Raw genomic sequence first — 14,847 nt, forward strand, 5'->3', positions numbered from 1 at the left:
TTGTGTCCAGTTGTTGCGTGTGCTGGAAAGTTCCCGGATCCAAAGTCTACTAACCCCGCGAGAAACAGGCGGATAAGGGTTGCTTTTCTTAAAGAGGGGAAGGGGTAGGAAGTTGCGAGGCAATTAGGAAAGTGTCACACACACTCCTATCGCGACTCACCCTCGCAACATGGCGACCCCTATCATGCTCTATCACGAGGTTATTAACGCGTGCGCTAAATCTGTAGGACGTGAAAGGATCTATGACACCTTGGAAAGAAACGCGCCTAGAACGTCTGTCGCTCGTGCGCTCCCTTCGAGAAGTCTCCGAGATCATTCATGCGCGTTACATCACGTCGAATGTCGATCCGCCGCGGACATTTGCGTGGCGAAGAGTTGTGTCTTCGCCAGTGGAAAAAAGTGGATCATTGCCGCGGCGCAGCTTGAGAAACAACGGCGTAAACTTTTCTCTTCTTCCCCTTCTTCTTCTTCTTCTCCTTCCTCATCGCAATTTGTACTTCCCGCAGAAAAGCGAAGTTCGGCGTGGCTCGTCGCCAACGAGCCTTCGATGCCTGCTAAAATGACAAACGCGACCGCAGAACTTAATTAAACTCGTAAATCCGTCGGCACCATCGTAGACTGCCACGACCGTTGTTGCGTCTCCTGGCTTATTTACCTCGGGATACACGCTATAAACGCGTCCCGGCCAATCGGAAACGTCGAATGCATCATGTATACAGGCGCGAGCGCCTCCATGACGGATTCCTGCGCTTCCACTTTGCATTGAAAAACTTTATGCTGATGGGGCTGCATAATGACGTGACAATAATACGGCTGTAAATTCACTGCGTAACTTATTTGCACGGGATACCTTGAGTTTCCTCGCGTAGCGCGTTCCTCTCGCCTCAGCTCCTTCGATACTTCCATTTTCTTTTCCCTTTTGCACTCTGCGAGATCTCTTCGCATCAACCTCACCTTCTTTACAATCGAGTTCACGTGACGATTCTATCAAAATGAACTGTAGCAAAACGAAGAAGATTGTCCGCTTCTGACGTGCAACTCGCTCGGGGCCAGCCGGGGAAAAAGGGTTGATCCTTCGCGTGCGACTTCCTTCCGGATCGCGAGCTGGCCGCTCGTCTGCGAGACGCCTTCCGCAAAGTAGAATTTCAGAAATCCCTCTCTCCTGCGGTGCCCGGTGAACTTTATCGCCTGCCGGTTTATCGCGTATCCTGGTGGTACAACATCCTTCGTGTCCGTCCAATCAGGCGCGCACTTGGCGGACGGCTTAAGGAAACCCGTGGCGACCGCTTAGCCCAGACCGCGATAATAAACAGGGCAGCCGTGCCGTTCCGTTTCCACGTATTCTTCGTGTTACACGAGCAGGACTCGGCGAAAGACTCGGCCGCAGATAGGCGGAAGCACGGCGACTCCTTTCCTCACCTCCTTACGTCTCCTCGAAGGATCCCCGTATCTTCCGACGGCGATAAAGTCAACGAGCGTGTCTGACTAGAGAGGCCACCTAATTGGTTCTGCCGGCGAAGTATATTCATCCTCGATTCGGCGACTAGCGTCGTAAACGTGTTGCTCTCGCCCACCTGGGAGCGAGCGATCGAGCGGCTGACACCACCAGAGAAGGTGGTCCACCTTCGTTAACCTTGCGATATCGCGCGTACACTTTTACGCACGATGCACATGAGACTAACACGGCATCTGTAGATGCCTTCCGAAGAATCCACGCTGATTTCGCACTCTCCTCCGCGCGTTCACTTGTCATCCGATGAATGGACAAAGTTTTATATGCTGATGATTGAAAGTAATCGATAGGAAAAGAAAAAACTAACTTTGTACTTGAAGATTATAGACGCGTGCGTGTGTCAGGTTCATCGGAGGAGGCCCGGTGCATGATTAGATGCGGAGCTAAAAGTACATTATCCTTGATTACGGCGAATTAAGAAATGCGCCCGGCGAAAAAATCCGCACGCGGCGGGGGGCATCTCCGCAAAACGTTGCCCTGCAGAAAGGGCAAGCTCGATCGAATCGAACCCTTTGCTCAGACGCATCCACGTTTTTCCCACGCGACGATCGACGCGAGTTCCAGGCCACTGGAGATAGACTGCTACATCCCGCGTTTCTTCTACCCACGCCTCTCTCGTCGTCGCGTCTACTGCCAATTTAACTTCCGGTATTCGGGCCCAAAAAAGCCGTCATTAACGCTCGCGCGAAACGAGCCTTTAAACGATATCCCGGGAAATATCCTGAAATGTCATTAAACTTTTTCCTTTTTCTCAAAAGGATCACGAGAGTCTCTCACATTGTTGCTGACTTTCTTGTTTTTTCGCTTCTTTTTTTTTTTTTTTTTTTTTTTTTTCATTTTTAGAAGTGTTAAGAAAATAGCAATCAATACTAAAATTCGATTGTTGTTAGCCGTGTACTTTATCGCCACTGAAACGTTTTCTCGGATGATCATTAAAATTTCGCTGTGGATGAAACGGAGAAATCCACGCAAAATCGTTCGAAGCTGACGCGGGCACTGCGCGAGATACAACGTTCCGTGCCGAAAATCGAAACGTCCCTCAATCAAGGATACTGGTTCGAATCGATTCGAGCTGATCGAGGGACGATCTCGGGTAAATCGATCCAAGACTGATTCGCCGGTTGAAATCGTAGAAAGAATCGTGTCGGACGAGCGAAGCGAGAAAGCGATTCACGAATCGGAAATTGAGATCATCGTTTTACCGAAAGATTCGTGCGCGCGAAGACGTTTGAAACAATAACACAATAAGGATTGAATTCTGACTTTGCAAGTGATAAATCGCCATCGCGAAGGAAATGTGAAATTGATACTTAATGTTTGTTCATAAATATTTATTGAGTGAAAAGGAAGAATCCGTTGAAACAACGCGAATATTATGCGCGGAAAGTTCTCTCTCTCTCTCTTTCTCTCTCTGTCGCTATTTACTTATTTATGATGATAAAAGGATCCTGCGCGTGTAACGTCATTCGCGATTCACGCGGCGTTTCTTGCCGTTACTCCTCCAAGTCGTAAATAATCCCGAGCTTAGCAGGCGGACTTAAAGTTCCCACCACGTTTCTCGTAATCGCTGCCGTTCGCAGAAAGTATTCGCTGCGGAATTAGCATACTCTTCCCCGCGGCCGCTGCGGCAAACTTTCTTCCCGGCCTAACGAGCTCCATCCTGTGAATCATACCGAAGATATTTAATTGATCGGACGGTTTATGCTCGGTGCCACCGAGTCAGAGCGATATCAAATCCGTTATCCGTTGATTTTCGGACTCGCTTCGCGGGCGGCCGTCGCCGCCGCCGTCGCCAACACACACGTGTGACGATGCAAATTCGAAGATCAATCTCGGTGTCGCCGACTCGAGATTCCACGCGCTCCAGGACAGTGTCGCTCCTTCCTTCGACGATTTCGCGTCGATGCCGGAAATTCCACGAATCCCAATGTCGTCAGCCGACCCCGTCGATTTACCTCGACCCCGATACGACGGGCTCGTAATCGCGGTAAAGGGGATCTTGTAACTCCCCGAGGCCAGCCGAATAATCAGGTGAAATCGCTGATTACGAAACGGTATTTCCGAAAATACATACATCCGTACATGGGCGTCGTGTATCCGGCAAATTTCATGCGTCTAGAGACCGGCACCTCTCTCTCGGGGGGCACCTACCTATAATTGAAAAAAACGCGGGAGGCTTTGTGGGAAGGAGCAGTGGGGGGAGACGGTGAACGGAAGTACCGACGAGGTAGACGAATTAGGATCGAGAGGAAGCCCATGCTCTCCCGATGCCTTTTTTTCGTACACGAAATTCTTGTACTCGTAACATCGGCCGGTACACTGACTCGATCGTGTCGACGGAAGAAAGGAGAGGAGGAGAGAGAAGAGAGCGAGGGAGGGAGCCGGCGAAAGAGAAAGAGAAGAGAATAGAAAGGATACGCAACGGCCAAGGGGGATTGGGAGGGGCGGGGGGGGGGATTACCTCTCTCGCGAAGAAGCAAGAGAAGGAAAGGAATGAGAGAGGTAAGACAAGAGGAGGTGGAGGTGGAGGCAGTTACGTGATCCACGCTCGAGAAGGCACAGACGCCCCTTTCGATCGTTCGATTTTGCCTCACAATGTTACCGGTCTCACCTGTCGCCGTTGTTTATTTTTTAATATCCGCGCGAAATGCGCCAGCGAGCAAATCCTCTAGCGCGGTGCTCGTCAACGCGCCCCGTCCCGTCACTTCGTTAATAATTAACCTTCCGCCTATCACAACGGGCGAGCCGGTAAACGTGAGCAAAAAAAACGAGAGCAGAGACACAATTTTTACAATTTATTTCGTAAAAAAGGAGAACGGTGCGCTCGTATTCAGCGAGCTGTTGGAGAGTGTTTCGGAGTGTTTTCGTGCAGGCCGCTACCTCTATCTCGAGACGGGAAACGGGCAAACGGATCTGTACGTGCGTGGTGGCTCGCGAAAAAAGCGGTTACGGGCGACGGCGATCCGTCACGAAAAAGCAAACGGCCGATCGAGCCGATAAACAATAACGGAATCAACGTACCGATCAACGGTCCATCCGAAACGCCGCGCCGTCCCAGCGCAGTCAAGTGGCAAGAACTCGCCGAGACCCTCTCTCGTTGTTCTTTCCTCGTACCCTGGATTAATTACAGCCAATCGACGGCACGACTTGAGCGTGGACAATTGATTAACGAACTGCTACCGCTTTCGCCGCTATTTCGCTGCTCCATCGTCACCGTGATACTCCGCCGCGAGAACGCGTAGACTTACGGATCGGAAGACAAGCGGCACTTTTATGCCATGGCTCGTGAAGTACCATGTGTCAGGCTTTAAGTCAGGCTTTTTATCTTGCGAAGAATAAGGTCGAATCAGCGCGAATAGCAATCGTAGTAGTAGAATTTACTCCAATAATGTCAAGTTCCATTTCTCCAACGTGCGCAAGGCCCAAACCAACACGCGCAGGCCGTGTAACGTGAATGTATAAATTGGGGCGAATTGGGGCGAATTATGGCGGGTTACGAATTTCCTTTCGTAATAGATCCGAAAATTCCCGGGAGAAAATGTTCATGTTCACCGCGCGTGGCCGTGGCGGAATAAGGCCACCTACGCGATTTCCGTCGGCCCGGATCCTAATGAAAGGCCTCCCTTGACCCTACCGTGCTTCGGTATAAGGAATTTGAGTACTGGTTTAAACGAACTCGGACCAAGTCAGGCCCGAGCTGCAAGATTGTAGACTCTTCGAGCCGAGACAGTCAAGAAACTATTCCTGGAAGTAGCAGTGTCATTGAATGAAAGGTCTCCGATTTATCTGGCTTCTTCTACTGCACTGCGCTACTTTCTTGCGTGCTATGGCCGGTGAAAGACGCGTTCTGAGTCACGCTCGAGCTATTTATTTGTAAACTCGGTCAGTTAATCGACGATTAGAAAAAAAATGTACGGAATGTCAATGTAATAATGTATATTCCGGCTCGCCTCGCCGAGTCCGGAAAGTCGCTCGCACGGGTCGACGGAAAAGGTGCGATCGCACATTGACGCACATTGACATCTCTCGGAGGAGGAATGATCCCAGAATTACGTGAAGAAAGGACCGCTGAATACACATACGCGAGGCATACTCTTACCTCAATTATCCTTTCCGTCGCGTTTCGAAGACACAATAAATAACCGGCCTTTCAGAGGCCAAAAAGACGTAATTGAAAGTCGCTTCCTTTCAGCGCCCACTTTTGAGGCGGTCCTGTGAAAACGTTTAACGTACAAAATTACGAGCACTCCGGAAACTCGTTCGTGAAATCTCACACGGGCTTTCAACGTGCGGGTACAATACTTTCGCACGAATCGAACGTTTGCTCTCGTTCACACGGGCGGTCAAAAGAAATTGGGTCCATAAATTTATTGATTTTTAGATGGACGAGAAAAAGGAAAGCTCGGTGAAAAATAGCGATCATCTCAATTATAATATTATTATCAGTAATAATCGCCCCCGCAACCTCACTCTCTCGCACACGCGTGTTTGTAATTTTCCTCTTCTTGCCGGCTTCGACTTCGAACAGCCCGATTTCTCACTCAGGTCGTTCTATATCCGATCCCACCGCTAATCGTACTCGAGATTTCACATCATCTCGACGAGCTGCGTCTACGATGCTTCGGTCGAAGGTATCCGACCTCGGCATTTCCGGGCGCATCGTCGGCTCCGGCTCGCCATTCATGCTGCGTTCTTCATTCACCCTGGAAATTGCGCGCGAACGTGCAAGGTGGAAAAGAAGGAGGGGACGCGAGGAAGAGATCCTACGAAGAGGATCATATCGAGAGAGGCACAAACATCGCGAACTATCGAACGCTGGAAGAAGAAGGAGGAGGAGGAGGAGGAGGAGGAGGAGAAACAGAAGCAGGAGAAGAAGAGCAAGAATACGATGACGACGACGATGAAGAAAAGAGAGAAGGCCGAGGGAAAAGGCGCTGAAAGAAGAGCGCGCGAGAAAGAGAGGAGCGAGGGGGAGGGAAGGGACAAATTCGTCGATCGGTTCTTTTTCTTCGGCACCTAAGTCCGGGCCCTATTGTCCGAGCCAGGGCAAATTACGGCGATGCTTGCGTGCGAAACACAGGGGCCCCGGAGAAGCTGCGGCCAGGCGACGTTACGCTAAACAGATTTCCTCCTCTTACAAATTCGGCCGCGCGGATTGAATGGAGTCCCGGGCGCGGCGAGATAAAGGAACGCACGGGGGATGAATGGCGACGTGAATGAGAACGGGTTGCGAGGGGCAGGGCGGAAAGGGCGAGCGGAGGGGGAGCGGGGAGGAAGGGAGGGTGGAAGGAGGAGGGAGAGGCGCGAGAACGCAAACCGAGCGAACGAAATTACCGGCGATGGTCATTGAAGTCGAGCGACGCGCGGAGCGGCGGCATTGTCGATCTCGGTTTCGCAGATTGAACCTCCGGGTTACTGACTCCCGCAGGAGTATCAATATAAGGGAACGCAGTACGGCAGGGCGGGAGGGAGGAAAGAGCGATCGAATTGCTGCGAGGTGGGAAAAGATCGCCGAGGCTTTGTGCACCGTTCCTCTTTTCTTTTTCGCGCAACCAGTCCGATCTAATTGAGCCGTGTTGTTGGTCGGAATACAAATAACGGCGATGCGAATATCGCGCGAGTTTCGCGAGTTATAATCTCGGGAAAGCAGCCAGGTCTTTTCTCTCGCCGACAGCGCAGTGCGAGAAATGTCACGAACGCATGCGGAAAATTTCACGTCCACGCAAATACATCGCGGACTTTACGTATCTCTCCCCCTCCCCTCTCTCTCTCTCTCTCTCTCTCTCTCTCTCTCTCTCTCTCTGTCTGTCTGTGTCTATCTCTCTTTTTTCTCTCTCTCTCTCGATGGGACATGAGAGATGAAAGCGGCGACAGACAGACGGACAACAAGGGACCCTTCGCCGAGATCTCGTCGTCTCCGATGAGAAACACTATCCTCGAGACAGGATACTCGGTATAAGAAGAAATCGTTGATGGTAAGCGATACGCGCGAGTTTCCTGGGCGCGCTCGTATGCGTAAGACTTCTCTCGTTCTCGTACGTTATGCCGGTTTATGAGCCCCCGGTATCGACCGGCACATATATCGATCGCGTATATAGACGTGCGCGCGGGGGCCCGACGACGGGGTATATCGAGACGACGCGGCAATATCGACTTACATTACACGACCGAGCGAGCATCTATCTCGGTGGGAACCGAAGCCCCACGGCTTCTTGAGTTCTTCTTCTTAACGGCTATGATCTCGGGATCCTCTGAATCCTGCGCACGCCACGTCGATCGGCCGATCGGCGAAGGACGAAGTCGACGAGGTGGAACCGACGTTCGCTCGAAGGCGCGTCGAACTCGCCGCGAGAACGCGTCGCGCCTCTCCAGCCTTGATCACGAGCGTCGTTCAGCTTGGAGGAAAGACGTCTTCGTCGTCGACGTATAGGAAAACCCCCGGAGCCGGCCAGCTCGACTTCGGTGATCAGGAAAAAGTGCCAATTTGCATCCGCCGTTGTGCCTGCGATTGCAAATCGCGCAGCTGTTTGCGCAACTAACTATATATTACCACCACGCGTCCCGTACGATCATCCCAATTGCGTTTCGACCGGCTAATTATTCAGCGGCTCGAGAACGACGGCCCCGAGACAGGATGACTCGACTCGCGTGTCGCAACGTCGCCGTCGCACCGGTTGAAAGGTGACCGCGACGATTTAATATCAAAACGCGCTCCCGCCCTGCAACTTCTGCAACTGTGCGCGCGACTCGCGGGAGTCGCATCAAGGTCGGCAGTCACGATCGCCTCGGCCGGCTTCCTTTTCTCCGCGCGGAGAAGAAATACCTGAACGATCTTAAGTGTCGGTAGCGAGAAGATGAGGTCGATCGAACCGCTGGATAGCGGTAGCACCGGCCAAAGGGGGCGGGTGGCGGAACGGGGAGGGGAGAAGAGCGGGGGTGGCGGCTAGATGGGAGGGAAACCGAGAAACGACGAAATGACGGCGGTCGATGGACGGTTCGTTAAGTAGATGGCTGGTCGGGGGACTAAGCACCAAAACCACCTCACTGTGGTTTCACACCCGCGGAGTGAGAGAGAGAGAGAGAGAGAGAGAGAGAGAGAGAGAGAGAGAATGAGTGAGTGAGAGGATAAGACAAAATGTGGGAGAGAGAGAGAGAGAATAGCAGTAAACAACTTGGAGTTTCTTCGGCCAGAAGTCGCGCGTTCTTTCGGCGACGACGGCTGCAGCGATCCTTGAAGAAGAGGGAGAAGAAGCCTCCTGAGAATCGGTCACCCAGCGACGGCGCGAGCATTGGCGTGACGATGATGGTCAGCTGCGCGATGAATGCCGTGGCGAGCACGGCGACCGACAAAATAGAGAAGCGTGGCATTGATTGTTACATTATTAACGGATAACGATCGTGGCCGCTTCCGACTTGTTTGCCTCTGCTCTTGTCACCGGACATTACGTTCTTCGACGATACAGATCCTGAGTGTCGCGCGGTCGGGCCATCGAGCTAGAGGTGAAGCGGACGGAGCGAAGAAGCGAGCACAATCATTATCGATGCACAGATGAGCGCCGAAGATACCGATGACGCGCAGCTAAACCGCGCCTAACTTTTCTCTGTGGTTTCATTTATAATACGATAAATATTCGAACCCGCCGAGATATATCATCAATAACATCGCTGCCCCGTGGAATTTTTTTCATGACTGATAGCGTGCGTTTGTTCAGGCCGTAAAGTCTAATACTCTCACCAATGCGATTACCGTATTTCCCGAATTGGAACTCCGGAATCTCGGTGATTAGGTCGAACCTATCACCTATTACGTCGTTGTAACGGCAGTCTGTGGCAGAGGTGGGGCTTGAAAGAAGCGTAGAAAAGAATACATTTAGCCGCATTGTATACGGAATAGCGTTAATTGGAACGTGCCGCGTCCACATCCGAGACTCTCTAAAAAGTCCAGCACGTATGATCACCGCGCTAATAAACCATCGCTGGGCAACGAAGAAGAAGAAGAAGAAGATGAAGAAGAAGGAGGAGAAGAAGAAGAAGAAGAAGAAGAAGACGTCGACGACGAGAAGGACAAAAAAGCGATCCTTCTCTCCTGAATGGAATCGAACGCTGCTTTCCTTTTTCTCGCTCGTCCTCTCATAGAGCGGGGACCGTTCGGGAGAAACGGACTATTATCCAACAGATGGTCCTGCCGGCACCGATCCGCGGAGTGATGGTGTGTGCCTTTGTTTTGTTACCGTTGTTCCGGTAATTGCGGCAAATACACGGCCATTTTCGGTAATCACCCCGTGCACCTCCCGCTTCGCTTGGTCGTCCTGCCACGGCGGTCCCCTTTGAGAATTCCGAAACGACCTCGACCTTCCGCTTGGTAGGCGTAACGACAGTTTTGCCCGGGGACCGCGCGGTTCCGACCTCGACCTCACCTCGTGGTGGGTCGAGCTTGGCTGTTTGAACGATATCCCAAAACTGTATCGGTTGTACTCTCATCGTTGCGCGTGTCAATGACTCGGATCGCCCGAGCCCGCGCGTTTCCATCTGAGAGCTGTGTTCAGTCTGGAGAAATTGAACGATTTACAAGTTGGGAGAACAGGTGAACGTCGCGTGCAATGTAGTCGACAATAATATCTCACAGTTTGCGTACTGCGCGTGACTCGTGCGGAATATTTTATACATAAAGAGAGGGAGAAGGAGAGAGAGAGATAGGGGGGGGAGGGAGGGAATTCCCCCGGCGTTCGCACGCGAAAGAGGTAATTCCGATGAGTTTCACGTTAATTTTCCCCGAAGCTGTGGACGAAACGTTAGCGGCGACGGGCTATAATTATTATTGAAGAACACGTGCCGCGAATGTTAATTCTATCAATAGACACGCAGAGCAACCCGTTTCGAAATCTCGTCCAGATAAAAATCTCCGCAGAAACGTGACTTATGAGTCGACAAACTTTCACGTGGGAATCCTGGCGGGGATTTCTGAAGCTCTTCGAGCGGTATTTTCGAAATACCGCTGATATTATCTTTCGTCATCCGGCAAAACGTAGAAATATCCAGACTTGTTGATTCGTTTCGTCAGAATCGTCAACAAAAATTATGAGACTGGCTGGATAACCGCAAATGAGATGATTCTCAAAAGCGGGACGCTGATAAACGCGCTCTCGTGCGAATCGATTTTTGTCGTTAGCTTACTTCAGTTTCCGTATTCATCCCGTGAGAGAATCGTTAATGCCCGTGCGGTTTTCCCACCAGCTTTTTCCGCTCGAGAAACGCTCACATCGTCACGTATGCGCTTCTACTCGTCGGTATTTGATTATTCATACAAGCGATCATCGTCCAATTAAATCCAAAGAGCCCGACTCAACACGCGATCTCTTTTAAGAATGAGAGAAATACAATTAAAGAATAGAAAAGAGGAATTTAGATCGAAGGATCTGAAATGACGATAAAAAAAAGAATTGATCTACACAAGTATAATTGAGCGTCAATAAATCGTCGGAAATGCTCCTCCCAAATAGAACCACATAAAGATATGCGCATATATTTTAATTTAAAGAATGTTTCATCACTTTATACATGGCACAGCGGAACCGAAAAGTTTCTTGGAATCGCGCATGATTCAACGCATCGTCGTTGTCTCCTTCTCTCCACTTGCGTTTCCGAATGATGCTATGCGTAATCCGGAGAAGTCTCGATACTTTGATTTCCTACTCGCCGCCGGGATAATACAGGCATAAGAAATAATATTACTAATACTTCCCATAAATATAGCTGAGCGATGATGCGAGGAATCGTGATTTGAGATGCTTTCGCGGAAGCGAGTTCTTCGGGAAGATCGAGAGAGAAGGCATGGCGTGAGTTTGCAATTATAAGGCTCGGCACGGCAAGAAGATTCCTATCGGGACGAGAGGAAGAAATATATACGAGAACATTTTCATAAATCAAATGGCGCGACGACGAAATCCACTTGCGCAAGAAAGAAGATCCGGGAGAGAGGTAGGATTTTAGGAGTCGCGAGGGCGGGCTCGCCGCGTGCTCGACCGCACACGCGCTTTTACCTGCTCGCTTACTCTTGCGCAATCGATCGTCACGATCGATTCGATAATCCCGATCTCGTCGCGACGGGACGCGACATTTCACGGATGTTTCACACGCGCGTCGCGAGACAAGCTTCTCACGCGCATCACACATACGTTCACCTCCAATGAGCGCGCCTTCGAACTTCCGCCGTGGCCGCTACTATACTTGTGACTCATGTCAATTAATCTGCCGGTGTTACTCACTCGAAACACCGTTACCGACTCATGCGATTTGCTGCGCATTTTAACAAGCGCGCTTTGCGACGCCCGGCCGCCACGTGACGCTCTTGGATCACGCGTGACAGGATCCGCCCAGAATGAGAATCGGACATGTGAATGTAAATCTTCCCTGCAAACGTACGAAAATGCACGAGGAATGTACCGACAATACCAGAAGGATTCTCTGTATGCGTGACGTTGAATCGGGAAGCAACGGAGAGGCGGAAGGGAGAACCTTCGTCTCTCTCTCTCTCTCTCTCTCTCTGTCCGTCTGTCTCTCGCAGGATATCTCTATCGTGTCGCGCGGGTTTTACCTGCGCGAGCGATCGTTCGAGCGACTCCGAGGACAAGGATCATTTTTCTTGCTGTTACAGACACGGGTGTCGGCACGACGGAATGGACTTACCCGTCCACGGCGCCGTCTTATCCTGCGCCTCCAGTCAGCAGCGGTGGTTCCTATTCGCCCCTGCCCGGCGGCGCGTTCTCGTATCCCGGGGAATCATTGTCGCATCATCCCACGACGGAACCGGTGCCGCTGCCAACCGGTACGATCACGTAGTGGCAATGAGGCGATAAAAAGAATAGGATAGAACACGCTTACGTAGCTGCTAATCCGAACGGCGCGCGCCGCTAATTGAGAAACACCTACGACGATTTAATAACATTCCGTGACGCATAGACTCGTACGAGGAAAACAGGTTTCGTAACGCGTCGCCTCGCGTGCGCTCGTCCCGTTTCTCGTTTACCCGGGAAATGATATTGCAGCTCGCGTCGACGGAGGCGACGCGTCGTCTTCCGCCGGTAATTAATCGTGCAGATGGAAATTACCGGAACGCCTCTGGCCCCGCGCGCCGATTTAAAAAAAGATCTCCCAAAGAGGATCACGAGAAATCACGAGAATCACGAAATTCCCGGACGGATTACTTTGTGGCTACAATTCGCAAGATGCATTCGCTAGGAATTTGTCCCTTTTGCTTACTGTAAGAGCTCGACAGTCGTAACACGTCGAAGGCTCGGCGGCGAATCGGCACAATCGGACCGTTGTGTTCTTCTTGCAGTTCTGCCCTCGGAGAATCAGCAGGACACCTACACGCCAAACTGCATGTCCATGTATTCGGGACACGGCACCTCGCCGACGTCCTTACCCTTGGTGCCGGCCAGCGCCAGGCCCAGCGACCCCGACATCTTCGCCGGGGGCGGCACGGGCAGCGGTAGCCCAGGTTACCACTACGGCTCGTGGACACCTGGCCCCGCCACTCCGGTCCCGGTAGCTTCCCACAATTACAACCCCAATTATCAGGGCTACTACAACAATCCGGGTCAGAACTACATCAGCCCGCCGCCCATGGTCCTCTACCCTCAACTGTACAGCACCGTGAATCAAAACCAGATACACCTGCACCTGCACGGCGACATCAGCGAAGAGCAGGTCACCATAGCCGGCAGCAATCTCACCATCAGCAGCATCCGAGAGATCGGCGTGCTCGGTGAGGAGAGCGAGCAGAGGAACGACGTGTGGAGGCCGTACTAGACAGAAAGAGAAAGGATGGGGGATCCCCGATGCGGCGGGGATCGAGATCGTCGGCGGCGGCGGCGGCGACGCAAGGTGCCGGGCGTGAATCGCAGTGCGCGAGTTCCCGATTGTGGCAATGTTATAATCCGTAGTTAGTGCTGTGACGACGTGTGCAAGCGTCGCTTCTCTGGAACGAAAAGCAGCGTGTGTCCTTCTCTCCGGAGGAGCAAAGGTGCGCGAGGTCGCTGTGCGACCGCCGGGGCGAGCCTCCCGAACGTCTGCAGTCGCGCGAGTCATCGCGACCGCGAGCAAAAGCCGGCTCGTGAACGATATCCGGTGTTTCGTAACAGTGATCGTGAACGCAGGTGATAATCACGGGGCCGCAAGTGTGAAACGAAGTGACGGCGAACTCTATAAGAGAAAAGGAAAATAGCAGGAGAGAAGAGAAAAAGAGACTCGATCTGCGAACGGTGTCGAGGAGCGACGGGAGATCTCATTGATCGAAACGTGAGACTAATCAGTGATCAGACGATTCCTCGAGTGTACGCGACGGTGTAGAGCGCTACTCTCTCTTTCTCTCTCTCTCTCTCTCTCTCTCTCTCTCCCCCTCTCTCTCTCTCTCTCCCCCCCTCTCCCTCTCTCCCTCTCCCTCTCCCTCTCCCTCTCCCTCTCTCTCTCTCTCTCTCTCTCTCTCTCTCTCTCTCTCTCTCTCTCTCTCTCTCTCTCTCTCTCTCTCTCTCTCTCTCTCTCTCTCTCTCTCTCTCTCTCTCTCTCTCTCGCGCGCGCATCGTCACACGGCGGGCGTTCGTGCCGTTTCGCAATTGTAATAAATCGAATCGTCAAAACATCGTTTGATTTTCGATCGGAAAACAAAAAATTAGTCAGATGCTGTAACGTTGTAAATACACAGATATTTTCAGAAACGAAATAAAATCTTGCCTGACAGGTTCCCAAAGTCCCTCCTCTCTTGACGTTTGACGGTGAAAAAAAAATTATCGCGAACCTCGGAAATGACAGGACGTATTTCGGAAAACAAAAAAAAAACTATTTCCCTCGCATACAAAATGCACACTGAGCGAACAAAATATCTCACGAAGCTGAGCTTGATATGAGAAAGACACGACGAATAAATAAATAAAATTTTTGCTTTCTCTCATCACCGGTCGGAAAAAAGATCTTTGTTCGCGTCATGAGAGAGGACCGTGACAATACCGTTGTCTCTTTCGCCGTGAGGGAACAAGTAACCCTTTTTACGAGCGCAGCGAGCTCTATTTAATATTTAAAGCACGCTGGAAATGACGAACGGATGGATAGTTGCGGTCTGGCCAGTCGCGACATCGTCGTTTCTGCGTCCCTTTATTAGCGAGTCACCCTGTCCTGCTCCGCGACGACGAGATCTTCAAACCTGTCCCGTTGAAATTACCCACAATATTACACTTCGCGCAATAATCAGCTTATTTTATCTGCTGAAAATCACAGTTGACACTAAATCGTCGAAATCGTACAATCGGAACAATTGCTGAACTCGAGTCACCCTTTGA

The 14,847-nt window shown here is 51.4% G+C and overlaps 1 protein-coding gene across 1 annotated transcript in view; it reads left to right on the top strand.

Annotated features, from left to right (window-relative positions):
• Positions 1-13,908, top strand: part of LOC105187622 (protein lozenge) — a 30,779-nt gene extending 16,871 nt beyond the window's left edge. The window contains exons 5-6 of the mRNA XM_011148550.3: positions 12,168-12,338; positions 12,852-13,908. Of these exons, the coding sequence (XP_011146852.1) occupies positions 12,168-12,338; positions 12,852-13,324 (644 nt within the window). The 3' untranslated portion in view covers positions 13,325-13,908. The remainder of the gene's footprint in view (positions 1-12,167; positions 12,339-12,851) is intronic.
• Positions 13,909-14,847: the final 939 nt, after the last annotated feature.

The sequence above is a fragment of the Harpegnathos saltator genome, unplaced genomic scaffold (genome assembly GCF_003227715.2).
Source record: "Harpegnathos saltator strain DR-91 unplaced genomic scaffold, Hsal_v8.6 scaffold384, whole genome shotgun sequence".
NCBI classification, from domain to species: Eukaryota; Metazoa; Arthropoda; class Insecta; order Hymenoptera; family Formicidae; genus Harpegnathos; species Harpegnathos saltator.